Source organism: Suncus etruscus, chromosome 14 (assembly GCF_024139225.1).
Source record: "Suncus etruscus isolate mSunEtr1 chromosome 14, mSunEtr1.pri.cur, whole genome shotgun sequence".
Taxonomy (NCBI): Eukaryota; Metazoa; Chordata; class Mammalia; order Eulipotyphla; family Soricidae; genus Suncus; species Suncus etruscus.
The window spans coordinates 24,524,387-24,540,182 of NC_064861.1; the positions used below are offsets into that span (position 1 = coordinate 24,524,387).

The 15,796-nt window shown below is 42.3% G+C and overlaps 1 protein-coding gene across 1 annotated transcript; it reads right to left on the reverse strand.

Moving 5' to 3' along the window:
- Positions 1 to 1,204: 1,204 nt before the first annotated feature.
- Positions 1,205 to 3,554, reverse strand: LOC126028330 (protocadherin alpha-1-like). Its single transcript, XM_049787345.1, is given in 2 exon segments — positions 1,205 to 1,282; positions 1,284 to 3,554. Coding segments are annotated over 2 exon segments (2,349 nt in total).
- Between the last annotated feature and the right edge of the window lie 12,242 nt (positions 3,555 to 15,796).

Here is a 15,796-nt window from a genome sequence, read left to right on the forward strand (position 1 = left end):
AATAGTTCCTGAGTTACCAACAGTAACCCATGAGTACTGCCTGGTGTGCCCCTCCAAAAAATAAATAGAAGAAAATCGGAGTGAGAGTACTTATAATTTGGCTGAAGAAAAATTTGTCCCACTACCTGACTATCCAAAATGGTTTTTATAGAAATTAAGATAAAATAAATCCAGGAAATTTAGAGAATAAAAATGAAAAAAAAAAGAAAAAGAAGTTTAGAGAGTAGTCTCTCCACTATGAACTCTGTCCCAGGATTTTTCAAGTTTGGCATTTTATTCCAAATAACCTATATTTTACTACTGAAAGACATCTAATGTTAATAAGTATTCTTAATAAAAAGCCATGTATTGTAATAACCTAATGTGATAGATATTCTTGGAGGTGCAAGCATTAAAAACTATTCAATTGTTTTCAAGTGCAAGAAAAGGACAAAAATATTAATGGTTGTTCTAAAAGATAAATTCAAATTCTTTGAACAGTCACACCTGGCAGTATTCGGGGCTTACTCCTGACTGTGCACCTAAGGATCACTCCTGGCAGTGTTCAGGAAACCAAGTAAAGTGTTGGGGATTAAACCTCGGTCAGTCATGTGCAAGAGAAGTGTCCTACTCTGGTCCCCTATATAATATAAATATATTTTAAAATTATCTTGATAGGGGCTGGAGCGGTGACGCTAGAGGTAAGGTGTCTACCTTGCAAGCACTAGCCTAGAGAAAATGTGGTTCGATCTCCCAGCGACCCAATATGGTCCTCCCAAGCCAGGGGCGATTTCTGAGTGTCAAGGGGTGTGGCCTCCCAAAAAAATTTCTTGATAGAATAGAGTATGGTATAAATTGGAAGCATTCCTTATATATGCACATATTTAAACAAATTATAAAATTTACAGTTAAGGTTTTCTTTTTTTCACCTTTTACTTTTGAAACCACAAAAGTCACAAATGATTAAAAGAAATGTTACTAATGAAAAGCCAGGCTGTAAAAATTAAAAGTTCAAGTAAATTATTCTCAATACCAATAAAAACAAACCTAATAAAAGGATGATAAAAAGACAGAGTTGTGCGTTTATGCTGTTATGTACCTTAATATCACTGTGTAATAATTAAAAATCGCTAATAAAAATGAAAAATACTACTAAAATTAAGGAGAAAATTGAACAGACTCACCTTTCCCATGTGTTCTGACTCTGAGGGTGGTTGTCTGTCGTCTAAGGGGGCTGGACCCTGAGGCAGACAGGGACTGAAGGCCATGAGGTCCGCCTTGGGGGGACCCTCCCCCGAGCACACCCTCTGCCGCCTCTGCTGCGACGACGACCAGCTCCCCACCGCGCTGGCGCACACCACGGGGGGCTTGGCCTCCGCGCTCGCCGCACCGCGGCCAGGCGCCCAGCAGCGCAGCGCACTGTACAGCAGCAGCGTGAGCACCAGCAGGCTGGACACGGCGCAGATGGCCACGATCAGGTACACGTTCACGTCCACCAGCGCCGCCGCCGCCGCGCCCGCCACGGCCACGCGCGACGGCGCCGCCTGGGGCGCCTGGCCGCTCTCCACCAGCGACAGCAGCACCGTGGCCGTGGCCGTGAGCGCCGGCTCGCCGTGGTCCTTCACCAGCACCAGCAGGCGCTGGCGGGCCGCGTCCGCCTCGTCCAGGCCGCGCGTCGTGCTGATCTCGCCCGTGTACAGCCCCACGCGGAACGGGCTGCGCGCGCCGCCCGCCCCCGGCGCCAGCTCGTACGACAGCCACGCGTTGTAGCCCGAGTCCGCGTCCACGGCGCGCACCTTCGCCACCACGTGGCCCGCGCCCACCGAGCGCGACACCAGCTCGCCGCGCGCGCCCCCCAGCGCGCCCGCGCCCGCCGGCAGCAGCGCGGGCGCGTTGTCGTTCTCGTCCAGCACGAACACCTGCAGCGTCACGTTGCTGCCCAGCGGAGGCACGCCCGCGTCGCGCGCGCTCACCTGGAAGCGCAGCAGCTCCAGCTCCTCGTGGTCCAGGGGCTGCAGCGCGAACACCTGGCCGCTCTCCGCGTGCACCGACACGTAGCTCGACAGCGCGCGCTCGCCCACGCGCCGCTCCACCAGCGCGTACGACACGCGCGCGTTCTCCTGCGCGTCCGCGTCGCGCGCCGACACCGTGAAGATGTGGCAGCCCGGCGCGTTGTTCTCCTTCACGAACACCGTGTACTCGGGCTGCGCGAACGCGGGCGCGTGGTCGTTCACGTCCGACACCTCCACCGACACGCTGGCCGTGGCCCACAGCGCGGGCGAGCCCCCGTCCCTCGCCGTCACCACCACCTGGTAGCTCGACACGTTCTCGCGGTCCAGGGCGCTGTCCAGCACCAGGGAATAGTGGTTCTTGTAGGTGGACACCAGCTTGAAGGGCATATTTGGATTTAGTGAGCAGGTGACTTGTCCATTGGCTCCAGAGTCGAGATCTGACACTCTAATCAGGGCGATGACAGTGCCTAGTGGAGAGTCTTCTCTGATGGGCAAAGAAAGAGATGTGATCGCCATTTCTGGTGCATTGTCGTTTACATCCAGCACTTTCACCAAAATCTTGCAATGATCGGCCATCGGAGGACTTCCTTTATCAACTGCTTTAACCCGAATTTCGTAAAATTCCGTTTCCTCATAGTCCAATATACCAATAAGCGTAATTTTTCCTGAAATAGAGTCAATTTTGAATTTTTTTGTAATATCCAGAGAAACATCACCACCAAAAGAAAATAAAATCTCTCCATTTTGACCTTCGTCAGCATCAGAGGCATTGACTGTGATCACTAACGTTCCATTTGCTGTAGTCTCTAATAAGTGGACCCTGTACACGTCCTGGGTAAACAACGGAGCGTTATCATTTACATCCAGTACTGTGATCAGCAGCTGAACTGAACCTTCCAGCTCAGGCTTGCCCCCGTCCCTTGCTGTCAGTAATAAATGAAGCTCTGGCATTTCTTCTCTATCTAAAGGTTTTCTCAATTCAAGCGAAAGTGACTTGCTCAATTCATCGGTTGTCTGAATATCCAATGAAAAGTAATCGTTGGGGTTCAGACTGTATGTTATAAGGGCATTGGTACCAATGTCTGCATCAGCAGCGCCCTCTACCGGGAACCGCGAACCGAGAAATCTAGATTCAGAAATAAATATCCTTTGTTCTCTCTCTTTGAAAACCGGTGCATTGTCATTAATGTCCTTCACCTCCACCTCCACATGGAAAACCTGCAGCGGCCGATCCATGACCACCTCCAGGTGGAGGCTGCACTCCAACCTCCGCCCGCACAGCGCCTCGCGGTCGATCCGAGAATTCACAAACAAAATGCCATTCTGCAGATTCACCTCCAGCAGGTCCCCGTGGTCCTTGGACGCCACCCGGAACAGGCGCGGCACCAGCTCCGCCAGCTCCAGCCCCAGGTCCTGGGCGATCCGGCCCACGAACGTACCGTGTTTGGCCTCCTCGGGGACCGAGTAGCGGACCTGGCCGCTCCCTTCTTCCCAGGACGCGAGCAGCAGAAGCGAGAGCAGCAGATGCGTGGCTCCCTTATTTCCTCTTCTAGAAAACAGCATCGCAAAAGCAGACTTTCCGTTCTTCTCTCACCTTACAACAAAATTAATCCTTCTTTACTTCATATTTTCAATCATTTCTCTCCTACCTTTTTTGTTTTCTTGGGGGCGGTGACAAAATGGAGCTTCCTTTGGGTAGTTTTAGGCATCATTGCTAGTGAGAAGACTTTGTGGTATACAGCGACATCATGTGGCTAACAAAATAGATTTTAGATCTAGTTCTTGATTTCCAAAATTACCAAAATCATTTGCTGTTTATCTAATCGTTTTGAAGTTTTTTTTTTCAGATATCATTTGAAGATATAATTTAAGTTTTATTCTTTTTCCTTTGATAATAAAGGCACTACAACTAGATTTTGGGGAAATCAAGATACAATATATGTATCTCATGTCATTTTATTTAAAGCAACTTAGTGTCTTCTTATTGTATTATTATGTATTTGTAACAGATTCTGAAGCTTTAATATATGGAAATTTGACCAATAACTTCCCCATATACTAAGAGTGTTGGCTATGTTGCCTTTTTGATTGAACATATTGCCAGATACATAGAAAATATTTCTAGAATAGGTTTTTAAGCTCCAATGTTACATACAAATGACATGGTTTTCTGCTACTTTAACTATTAGAAAAATGATATTTTGGATACTTCCCTTTTCTTCTTGGTAAAAAACAGTCAAGTAATTGCTAAAATTGTAGTCTGATCTCCAAAAGTCATAATTGCAGATTGAATTAATGACTGTTCTACCTCAACTTTCATCTGTCACATTTTTCTTTTATTAATACTTTACTTAAGCACCATGGTTACAAAACTGTTCATTGTCAAGTTTCAGTCAATATACACCATACTTCACTAGTGCACCCCTCCCCACCACCGATGTCTCCCATTTTCCTCCCACCCTCCAAGCCCCCAAATCCCCTTGTCTCTAGGGCAGGCAATTTACTTCTCTCTGTCTCCTTTTTGACTCTGTGCTTGCACTAGTGTTCATGGAGGGGCGCCTTGAATGTCGTTTTATTCCCTTTCAGCACTGAGTTCTTGTCCAGAGTAATCAGTTCCAATTATCATTGTCCTAATAGAACCTTATCTACTCCAACTGCACTCACTGCTCTTTGTAGCAAGCTTCCTTCCTGAGCTGGACCTCCTGGTCCTTATCTCTATTGCCTCTGGATATTATTACTATATTATCTCTTGTTTTTCTTATATTCCACAATGAGTGGGATTATTCTGTCTATCCCTCTACCTCTGACTCATTGCACTCAGAAAAATAATTTTCATGTCTATCCATGTATCAGCAAATTTCATGACTTTCATTTTTCCTAATGGATGCATAGTATTCCATTGTGTATATGTACCACAGTTTCTTTGTTACTCATCTTTTTCAAGCACATGGTTGGTTCCAGTTTCTGGCTATTGTAAATAAGGCTTCAATGAACATAGGAGTACAGAGGGCATTTTTGTATTGTGTTTTTGTGTTCCTGGAGTATATCCCTAGGAGTGGTATTGCTGGATCATATGAAAGCTCAGTTCTAAGCTTTTTGAGGAATGCCCATATTGTTTTCAAAATTTCTGGCCCCAGTCTGCATCCTCACCAATCCCTTTCTCTCTGCACTGGTTGTGGTTTTGATTTTTGTGATGTGTGCTAGTCTCTGTGGTGTTAGATGATATATCATTTTGATACTAATCTCCCTGATTATTAGTGATATGGAGCATTTTTCATGTGCCTTTTGGCCATCTGTATTTTCTTTGTTCATTTCTTCTCCCCATTTTTTGATGGGGTTAAATGTTTTTTCTTATAAAGTTCAATCTGCCTTGTGTATCTTTTTTTTTTTTTTGTGGTTTTTGGGTCACACCCGGCAGTGCTCAGGGGTTACTCCTGGCTCCATGCTCAGAAATTGCTCCTGGCAGGCACGGGGACCATATGGGACGCTGGGATTCGAACCGATGACCTCTTGCATGAAAGGCAAACGCCTTACCTCCATGCTATCTCTCCAGCCCCATGCCTTGTGTATCTTAGATATTAACCCCTTATCTGTTGGGTTATTGGGTGAAAAGTTTCTCACATTCCATGAGTAACTTTTGTATCTTTTTTTTGTTTTTGTTTTTTGGCCACACCCGTTTGATGCTCAGGGGTTACTCCTGGCTAAGCACTCAGAAATCGCCCCTGGCTTGGGGGGACCAAGTGGAATGCCGGGGGAACGAATCGCAGTCCTTCCTTGGCTAGTGCTTGCAAGGTAGACATCTTACTCTAGCGCCACCTCACCAATCCCAGCTTTTGTATCTTAATCACTATTTCCTTTGAAGTGTAGAAGCTTCTCAGTTTAATGTAGTTCCATTTGTTTATCTTTGCTTCCACTTGTTTGGCCAGTAGTATTTCATCTTTGAAGATTTCTTTAGCTTTGATTTCATGGACTGTTCTGCCTACATTTTTCTCTACGTACCTTATGGTTTCAGGTCTAACATCAAGGTCTAATCCATTTTGATTTGACCTTTTTGCATGGTATTAGAAGTCTATGTTCACTTTTTACATTTAAGTAACCAGCTTTCCCAGCACCACTTGTTGAAGAAGCTTTCCATGTTCCACTTAGTATTTCTTGCTCCTTTATAAAAATTAGTTGTTTATGGGGCCGGAGAGATACCATGGAGGTAAGGCGTTTGCCTTTCATGCAGGAGGTCATCGGTTCGAATCCCGGCACCCCATATGGTCCCCTGTGCCTGCCAGGAGCAATTTCTGAGCCTGGAGCCAGGAATAACCCCTGAGCACTGCCGGGTGTGACCCAAAAACCAAAAAAAAAATTTTAGTTGTTTATAACCTGGGTTCTGGAGCAATAGCACAGTGGGAAAGGCATTTGCCTTGCATGCTGCCAACCCAGGTTCAATACATGGCATCCCATATGGTCTCCCCCAGCACCACACCAGGAGTGATTTCTGAGTGCAAATCCATAAGTAAGACCAGAGTGCCACCAGGTGTAGCCCAAAACTAACAAAAAAAATTAATTGTTCATAAACCTATTAGTCCATCTCCAAATATTCAAGCATATTCCATTGATCTGAGGATCTATCCTTTATTCTTTATTCTTTTATTATTATTTTATTAATCTATCTTTTGTTCTTTATTCTTTTATTACCATGATGGGTTTTTTGGGGGGTCACACCCGGCAGCGCTCAGGGGTTACTCCTGGTTCTATGCTCAGAAATTGTTCCTGGCAGGCTCAGGGGACCATATGGGATGCCAAGATTCAAACCACCAACCTTATGCATGCAAGGCAAATGCCTTATCTCTATGCTATCTCTCTGGCCCCTACCATGATGTTTTAATGTCTTGATTTATAGTACAGCTTAAAGTTTAGGAAAGTGATTTATCCCATCTTAACTCCAAGGATTGCTTTAGCTATTTGTGGACATTTATTTCTCTATGTGAGTTTCAGGAGCATCTGATCCACTTCTTTAAAAAATGTCATGGAAATTTTATAGGGATTGTATTTTTATAGGGATTTTATTAAATCTGTGCAATGTTCTAAAAAGTTTTCATTTCTTTTTGTTTGTTTTGTTTTGTTTTGGGATCAGCCTGGCAGCGCCCAGGGGTTACTCCTGGCTCTATGCTCAGAAATCACTCCTGGCAGGCTTGGGTGACAATATGGGATGCCAGAATTCGAACCACCGTCTTTCTGCATGCAAGGCAAATGTCCTACCTACCTCAATGCTATCTCTCCAGCCCAAAAAGTTTTGACATTTTAATGATGTTAATACTCCCAATCAATGAACAGGGTATATGTCTCCATTTCATTTTGTCTTTTATTTCTTTTCCTTTTTATTGTTTTGTTTTGTTTTGTTTTTGGGTCACACCTGGCAGCGCTCAGGAGTTACTCCTGTTCTACACTCAGAAATCGCTCCTGGCAGGCTCGGAGGACCATATGGGATGCCAGGATATGAACCACCGTCCTTCTGCGTGCAAAGCAAAACACCTTACCTCCATGCTCTCTCTCTGGCCCCTATTTTTTTATTTTATTTTTATTTTTTTGGTTTTTTGGGCCACATCCAGCGTTGCTCAGGGGTTACTCCTGGCTGTCTGCTCATAAATAGCTCCTGGCAGGCACGGGGGACCATATGGGACACCGGGATTCGAACCAACCACCTTTGGTCCTGGATCAGCTGCTTGCAAGGCAAACGCCGCTGTGCTATCTCTCCGGGCCCTGGCCCCTATTTTTTAAAGATATATTCTATAGCTCTTTTCCCTCTTTAGTTACCTCCAAGGTACTTGATTTTCTAAGGCACAATTGAGAATGGGTTTGTGTTTATATCTTTTTCTTCTCTTTCATTATGTTTGTACAGTAAAGCCATGGATTTTTTTGCATATTAACTTTATAGCCTGCTGTGAAGCCTAATGCAAAAGAGACTCAATTTTGTCTGCCCATTTTCTACTTTAAGATTGAGTTTCAGGGCAGAGAGATAGCATGAAGATAGGGCATTTGCCTTGCATGCAGAGGGACGGTGGTTCAAATTCTGGCATCCCATATAGTCCCCTGAGCCTGCCAGGAGCAATTTCTGAGCATAGAGCCAGGAGTTAACCCTGAGCGCCACCAGGTGTAACCCAAAAAAACAACAACAAAAGATTGAGTTTTGATTTAAGGATAAGTTTCTATCTCCCAACTGTGAAACAGATCCCCTATGGTCTTCTGGTGAGAGTAGATGTAGATAACCTTCTAAGGCCACAAACTAGTTCTGTGTAAAGTCCCTTAGGCATTAGCCAATCAGTTTAAATCATAAAAAATCATGGGTAGCCGGGCGGTGGCGCTAGAGGCAAGGTGCCTGCCTTGCCTGTGCTAACCTTGGACCTTGGATGGACAGCAGTTCGATCCCCGGCATCCCATATGGTCCCCCAAGCCAGGAGCAACTTCTGAGCGCATAGCCAGGAGTAACCCCTGAACGTCACCGGGTGTGAACAAAAAAAAAATCATGGGTAGACCAACTAGCTACCCAGCATAAAGTTGGTTCTACCCTTCCAAAGCCATACCTGATGCATCCATCACTGTGAATCACCAATTTTCCTATGGCCCTGCCTCACCACTCTTCTATGATTCTCTTTGAGCACACCAATCTAACCAAACTTCAGACACTTTAGTATTTGGGCTGAAATCACTGGGGCATTTTTGGAGCAAGTATGGTCACTCCACACACACATATCTTCCTTCTTCTGGGAAGCCTGGAAGCTAACTAAGAACATGCCCCACAAAAGCTATAGTATCAGAAATAGTGCTCTGAATTCCTGGATAACTTAATTTGTATAATTCTGTTATCTCTATAAGAATAATCTAACAGAATAGACACCCAACAAGAGTTTGTTAAACCTGCATTTGTATTAATGACTTCATTGGAGATACAAGCATTTTCACAAATTATCTTGCCACTGTACTTTTTTATTTTATTTATTATCTTCCTTTTCATTTTTTTCTATTCTTTGATTACTTTGTCCTCACTTATTCATACCTTGTAGCTTTCTTTGGGTGCCAGAAAAATCCGGCGCTCAAGGGTTATTTTTGATTCTATGATGAGGCATCAGTTCTGGCTGGGCTTGGGACCATTTGGGGTTCTGGAGATTGAGCCCAGTACCTGCTATACTATCTCTCTAGTCTCAACACCTCTTACTTTTTGTTACTCACCATTATCAGTGCAAGGTATCAATAACCACACACCACAGTCTATTGAAACTCCTTTTCCCTCTGTTTCCACGCTCCTACCCATCTGGTCACCTCAGTTCAACAGAATTCAAGGTTTATATTGATTTGTCTGTTCCTTTATCTTATTTATTTCTATTCAAAGTTTGAGTGAATTGACATATATATATATAATCTTTCATCTTTTATGTCACTCAGCATACTCTTATAGTTCTATCTGTTACTACAAATGGCAAGATTTTATTTTCTTTATAGCAAAGTAATCCATTTGTGTAGAGTTCTCATCTCTATTTATTTTTCTGTCATTAAGTACCTGGATTATTCCAATGTCTTGATTACTGCAAATTATTCTGCAATGAATATATGAAAGCAGATATATTTTAAATTTCGTGATCTTATGATTCAGATAGATACTTAGAAATATTAATATTGAAAAAGTCCATATTTTTATACATTTTATTGTACTTAACAACTGTATCAGTTTGCACTGATGTACATTAATGTATAAATTTTCTTTTCTTGGCAAATACATGTAGTTTCAGATATTTTTGATTAGTCACTTCTCAAAGGTGTGGCAATATCTCATAGTTTTAATTTTTCCTGATATTAAGAGGTGATGAGTATTTTTATATGCTTGTTAGACATCTGTTTTTTTTTCTTTACAGTTTTTTGGGTGTGGTGTGATTGTTGAATTAATTGTAATCATTATTTGTAATATATTGGTGTAATAAAATTGCTTTTATAAAATTATAGGTATTTGAGAGCCTATACATGGTAATTTATGATTATAAAGAAAATACTCAGGGCTCTTAGAGATAGTTCAGCAGGTAAGGTGCTTACCTGGTACATACCTGGCCTGAGTTCAGTCCCTAGCATACCATTTGGCACCACCAGGAGTAATTTCTGATCACAGAGCCAGGAGTAATCCCTGAGCTTCAATGGATATGATACAAAAATTAAAAGAAGGAATAAGAAAATATAGAGGATCAGTGGTTAGAGACATGGCTTTAATATTGTGTACATATGGAAGTAGAACCTATTTCTGGTCTAGGATTAACTTCATCTTGGCATTGGATTTTGGGGATTATATATAATATAGAGAATAAAAGGTAACCATTGCATAACATAGCCATGAGGAGGTGCAAGGGGGCAAAGACACTCTTTGCAGCAGAAATATTGTGAGATTGCCTCTGGGTATGGTTTTATTTTCTCTTTGGAAATTGTCTGTCCAGGACAATTCCTAAGGCTAACTGACTTCCTGCCTAGAAGTTTTAAGGTGGAAGGATCATTGTTTATTTTTCCAATACTTGAATATTAACCCTTTGTTAGACTTATAATGTTTAAATATTTTCTTAAATGAAGTAAAATATTTAATTATAATATTTTTGGTTGTGAATCTTTTTTGTTTGATATACTACAATTTGTATATTTCTTTTTTGTATTTGTTTTTTTTGGGGGGGGAATTACACCTGGCAGCGCTCGGGGGTTACTCCTGGCTCTCCACTCAGAAATGGCTTCTGGCAGGCTCACAGGACCATATGGGATGCTGGGACTTGAACCACGGTCCTTCTGCATGCAAGGCAAATACCCTACCTCCATGCTATCTCTCCGGCCCCACAATTTGTATATTTCTACTTTCCACTCTACGTTTTTGAATTCCCAAAGATATTGTTGAGGCCAATGTGTGTAGTGTATTGTTTATGGCTATAGCACAGTGGTAGGGCATTTGCCTTGCTGATCCAGGATGGACCCAGGTTCTATCCCCAGCAACCCATATGGTCCCCTGAGCTTTCCAGGAGCGATTTCTGAGCCCAGAGTCAGGAGTAACCCCTGAGTGTTGCCAGGTATGGCCCCAAAACAAAAAAAATGGAATGATTTCTGAGGTGTTTTTTTTCTATATGGTCCCCCTAGCCTTCCAGGAGCGATTTCTGAGCATAGAGCCACGAGTAACCCCTGAGCGCTGCCGAGTGTGACCCAAAAACCAGAAAAAAAAAGACTTTTAGAATATTTGATCTAGGGGCCAGAGCTGTGGTACAAGTGGTAAGACATTTGTCCTGTATGAGCTAACCTAGGACAAGCCGTGGTTTGATCCCCTGGCATCCCATATGGTCCCCTAAACCAGAAATTCTGAGCACATAGGCAGGAGTAATCCCTGAGCATCACCAGGTGTGGCCCAAAAACAAAACAAAACAAAAAAAGAAAATTTGAACTAGAGTATATTACTTTTTAGATATAAATATCTTTTTCTTTTTTGGTTTTTGGGCCACACCTGGCGGTGCTCAGGTGTTATTCCTGGCTCTATGCTCAGAAATTGCTCCTGGCAGGCTAGGGAACCATATAGAATGCCGGGATGCGAACCTCTGAGCTTCTGCATGCAAGGCAAACACCTTACCTCCATGCTATCTCTTCGGCCCCTTCTGAGTAATTTTTGAGTGCAGAGCCAGGAGTAACCCGAGAGCTGCGGGCATGTTGCAAAGACCAAAAAAGCAAAAAGGAAAGCACTCTCAAGACATGGAGAAACCTATATAAATTTTAAAAATTTAAAGAAAACTGAATAACACTACATGCTACATGACTCCAAATATAAAAAGTAAATATAAAAGAACTGGAGTAATAGTACGATAGGTGAGGTGCTTGCCTTGCCTGCAGCTAACCCAGGTTTGATCCTTGGCATCCCATATTGTCCCCAGACCACAGATAGAAGTGATTTTCTGGGAGAAAAAAGTGATTTCTGAATGAAAAACCAAGAATAATCTCTGAGTTTTGCCTGGTAAAATTAAAAAATATATTTAAGTATATATAAAGCTAAACTAAGGAGAAAATAAATGGATCACTGCCTGTCAGAGGTTGAGGGTAGGATGTATAAATACAGATAACAAAAAATTTTATCAGAGAAGTTTTGAGGCCACACCTGGTAGAGCTTGAGGGCTACTTGCAGCTCTATACTTGGGAATCACCCTGGTGATGTTCAAGGAAACTATATTGTAGGGAACTATATTGTGCCAGGATATAACCCAGGTCAGTTACACAGAGACCATATTAATTTTTGTACTATCTCTTGTCCCAGTGTACAGAATTTTAGGGCAGTGATACCACTCTATATCAAAATTATGCATATATGTGATCACTCATCTAGAATATACAAAATTTTATATTGTAAAATACACAAAAATCACGCATGAACCATAATGTAGTCTACATTGTAGACTATGAACTTCAAAGATGACAATGACATTTAGTCTTATACTAAGCTCCTCCCACATGGAGAGTTCCTTTTCCTTTCTCCTCTACTTACCAATAAACTTCCCTGCCTTCTATTAAAAAGATGACAATGATGCCTTGATTTAGTTTCAACAATTTTAGCAAATATACTGCTCTTGTGTCAGATATTGCTAAAATATAAATACAGATGAGAAGTGTGTACTTTCTCCCAATTTCAATAACACTAAAAAATAACACTAAAAAAACTAAAAATTCTCTCTAAAGAAACAACACAGTAAAAAGATAACAATAAAATGTAAGCAAGTATTTTAAAATCATATATACAATATTGGATCAGCATAATAATAAAATTAGTTCCTGGGGCCGGGCGGTGGCGCTGGAGGTAAGGTGCCTGCCTTACCTGCGCTAGCCTAGGACGGACTGCGGTTCGATCCCCCGGCGTCCCATATGGTCCCCCAAGAAGCCAGGAGCAACTTCTGAGCGCATAGCCAGGAGTAACCCCTGAGCGTCACAGGGTGTGGCCCAAAAACCAAAGAAAAAAAAATTAGTTCCTAAAATTAATAAACAGCACGAATGAAGAGATAGTACAGGGTTAAGAAAATTGCCTTGCATGTGACCAGTACCTGTTCAATATTTATCACATGCTAATAGTAAACCAGGAGCACTGCCAGGTGTGACCCAAAACACTCCCAATAGGATAGGTAGCCAGAATGACAATGCAGTGGCTAGGGTGATTGCCTTGTATATGGAAGGCTGGGTGTGGCCCAAAAACCAAAAACCCAAAAAAATAAATAAGTAAAAAGAATTACGAATCCCACAGATAGGGATAAAATACTGAAAGCAGCAAGATCATAAAGGGAAATGACAGGGCTGGAGAGATGTTGCAAGCAGTAGGTCATTTGCCTTGCACCCACTAACCTAGGACAGACTGAGGTTTGATCCCCTAGCATTCTATATGGTCCCCAAGCCAGGAACATTATTGAATGCATAGCAAGGAGTAACCCTTGAGCGTCACCAGATGTGGCTCAAAAAGCAAAAATGGGGGGGGGGAGATTACATTCAAAGGAGCATACTTAAAGTTTAGAACAGATGTATCACAAGACACTCAAGGCCAGAAGGCAGTGGTGGGACGTAGCGACAAAACTCAACGAAATGAATGCTTTGCCTAGAATACTGCACTCAGCCAGACTCACTTGCAGGTTTGTAGGAATTATACAGCTTTACGGATAAACAACAGCTCAGAAAATTTACAGATCAAAACCAACCTTAAAAGAAAAACTGAAAGTTCTACTTCAAGTCAAGACTGACAAACAGACACACCAAACATCTACACAATAAATAGTACTAAATCCCATGACAATTATCTCTCTCAGCGTCAATGGACTTAATTAACTTGTTAAAAAAAAAACACAGAGTGGCTAAATGCATCAAAAAGCTGAATCCAAACTTCTGCTGCCTACAAGAAGCACACCAGATAGGAAAGGAAGAAATCAAGCTTTCATTGTTTGCAGATAACATGATACTATATTTGGAAAACCCTAAAGACTCTACCAAAAAGCTTCTAGAAACAATAAATTCATATAGCAAAGAGGCAGGCTACATAGTTAGTATGCAAAAATCGGGGCCAGAGAGATAGCACAGCGGCGTTTGCTTTGCAAGCAGCCAACCCAGGACCTAAGGTAGTTGGTTCAAATCTCGGCGTCCCATACGGTCCCCCGCGCCTGCCAGGAGCTATATCTGAGCAGATAGCCAGGAGTAACCCCTGAGCACCGCCGGGTGTGACCCAAAAACAAAAATCAATGGCCTTCCTATACGCCAATAATAAGAAAGAAGAAAGGAACCAAGCTCTCACTGTTAGCATATGACATGTTACTATATTAGAAAACCCTAAAGACTACCAAAAAGCTTCTAGAAACAATAGATTCATATAGCAAAGAGGCAGGCTACATAATTAGTATGCAAAAATCAGCGACCTTCTTATACACCAATAATGATAGAGAAGAAAGGGACTATGAAAATAATTCCATTCACATTAGTGTCACACTGTTGCAAATCAGCCCCTGAAGAGGTTGACAGATGAAGGGATGGAGGATGCGGTCTTTCCCCTCCAGCTCGGGGCACGCATCTGCCACCCTGTCCAGCCAACGGTTCTGAGGTGAAACAGCGGGTAAACAGCTCGCAGACAGTCAGGTTTGTGGAAGTATTAGCTTTATTCAGTGGACAAGACTGAAGTCCAAAGACTCAGCCTCAGTTAAAGCCAACCACCCCTCGCCTTCCACAGACCCTTATTTTTATCCCCCAGAATCAGGTACCACCCAATGGTGGGATCAGATTCCACCCAATGGTGGAAGCAGAATCAGGTACCACCCTAGGGTGGGGCAGAATGCCAGGTCACACCCTAGGGTAGGGCACAATCACCGGATCAGGTAGGGTCAGTAACATAAAAATCCTAAAAATATTTACATACACATCACACAAACTCAAATATCTTGGAGTCAACTAAAGAGGTGAAGGACCTATACAAAGAAAGCTACAAAACACTGCTTCAAGAAATAAAAGAACACAAAGAAATGAAAACACATACCCTGGTCATGGATTGGCAGGATTAACATTATTAAAATGGCAATACTCCCCAAAGCATTGTACAGGTTTAATGCAATCTCTCTAAAGATATCCATGTCATTCTTCAAAGAAGTGGATCAAACACTCCTGAAATGCATTTGGAACAATAAACACCATTGGGAAAAGGAATATGAGAGGCATTACTTTCTCTAACTTTAAATTGTATTACAAAGCAATAGTTAACAAAACAGCATGGTATTGGAATAATAACAGATCTCAAATCATTGGAATAACTTGAGTATTCAGAAAATGTTCCCCAGATGTACATTTAATTTTTGATAAAGGGGCAAGAAATCCAAGATGGATCAAGGAAAGCCTCTTCAACAAGTGGTGTTGGCACCAGCTTCAAAGAACTGAACTCAGATCCTCAGGTCTGAGTGTACAAAGAAAAAAAAATCCATCTGCAAAGGTAAAATCCAAATGAATTAAAGACCTTGATAACAGGCCTAAAACCATAAGGTATATAGAGCAACACGTAGGTAAAACATGTCATGACATTGATACCAAAGGCATCTTCAAGGAGGAACAGCACTCTCCAAACAAGTGGAAGCAGAGATAAACAGATGGGAATATATTAAGCTGAGAAGCTTCTGCACCTCGAGGAAATATTGCTTAGGATATGAGTCACCCACTAAATGGGAGAAACTATTCACCCACTACCCATAAGATAAGGGGCTAATATCAAATATATACAAAGCACTGACAGAACTTTACAAGAAAAAAACATC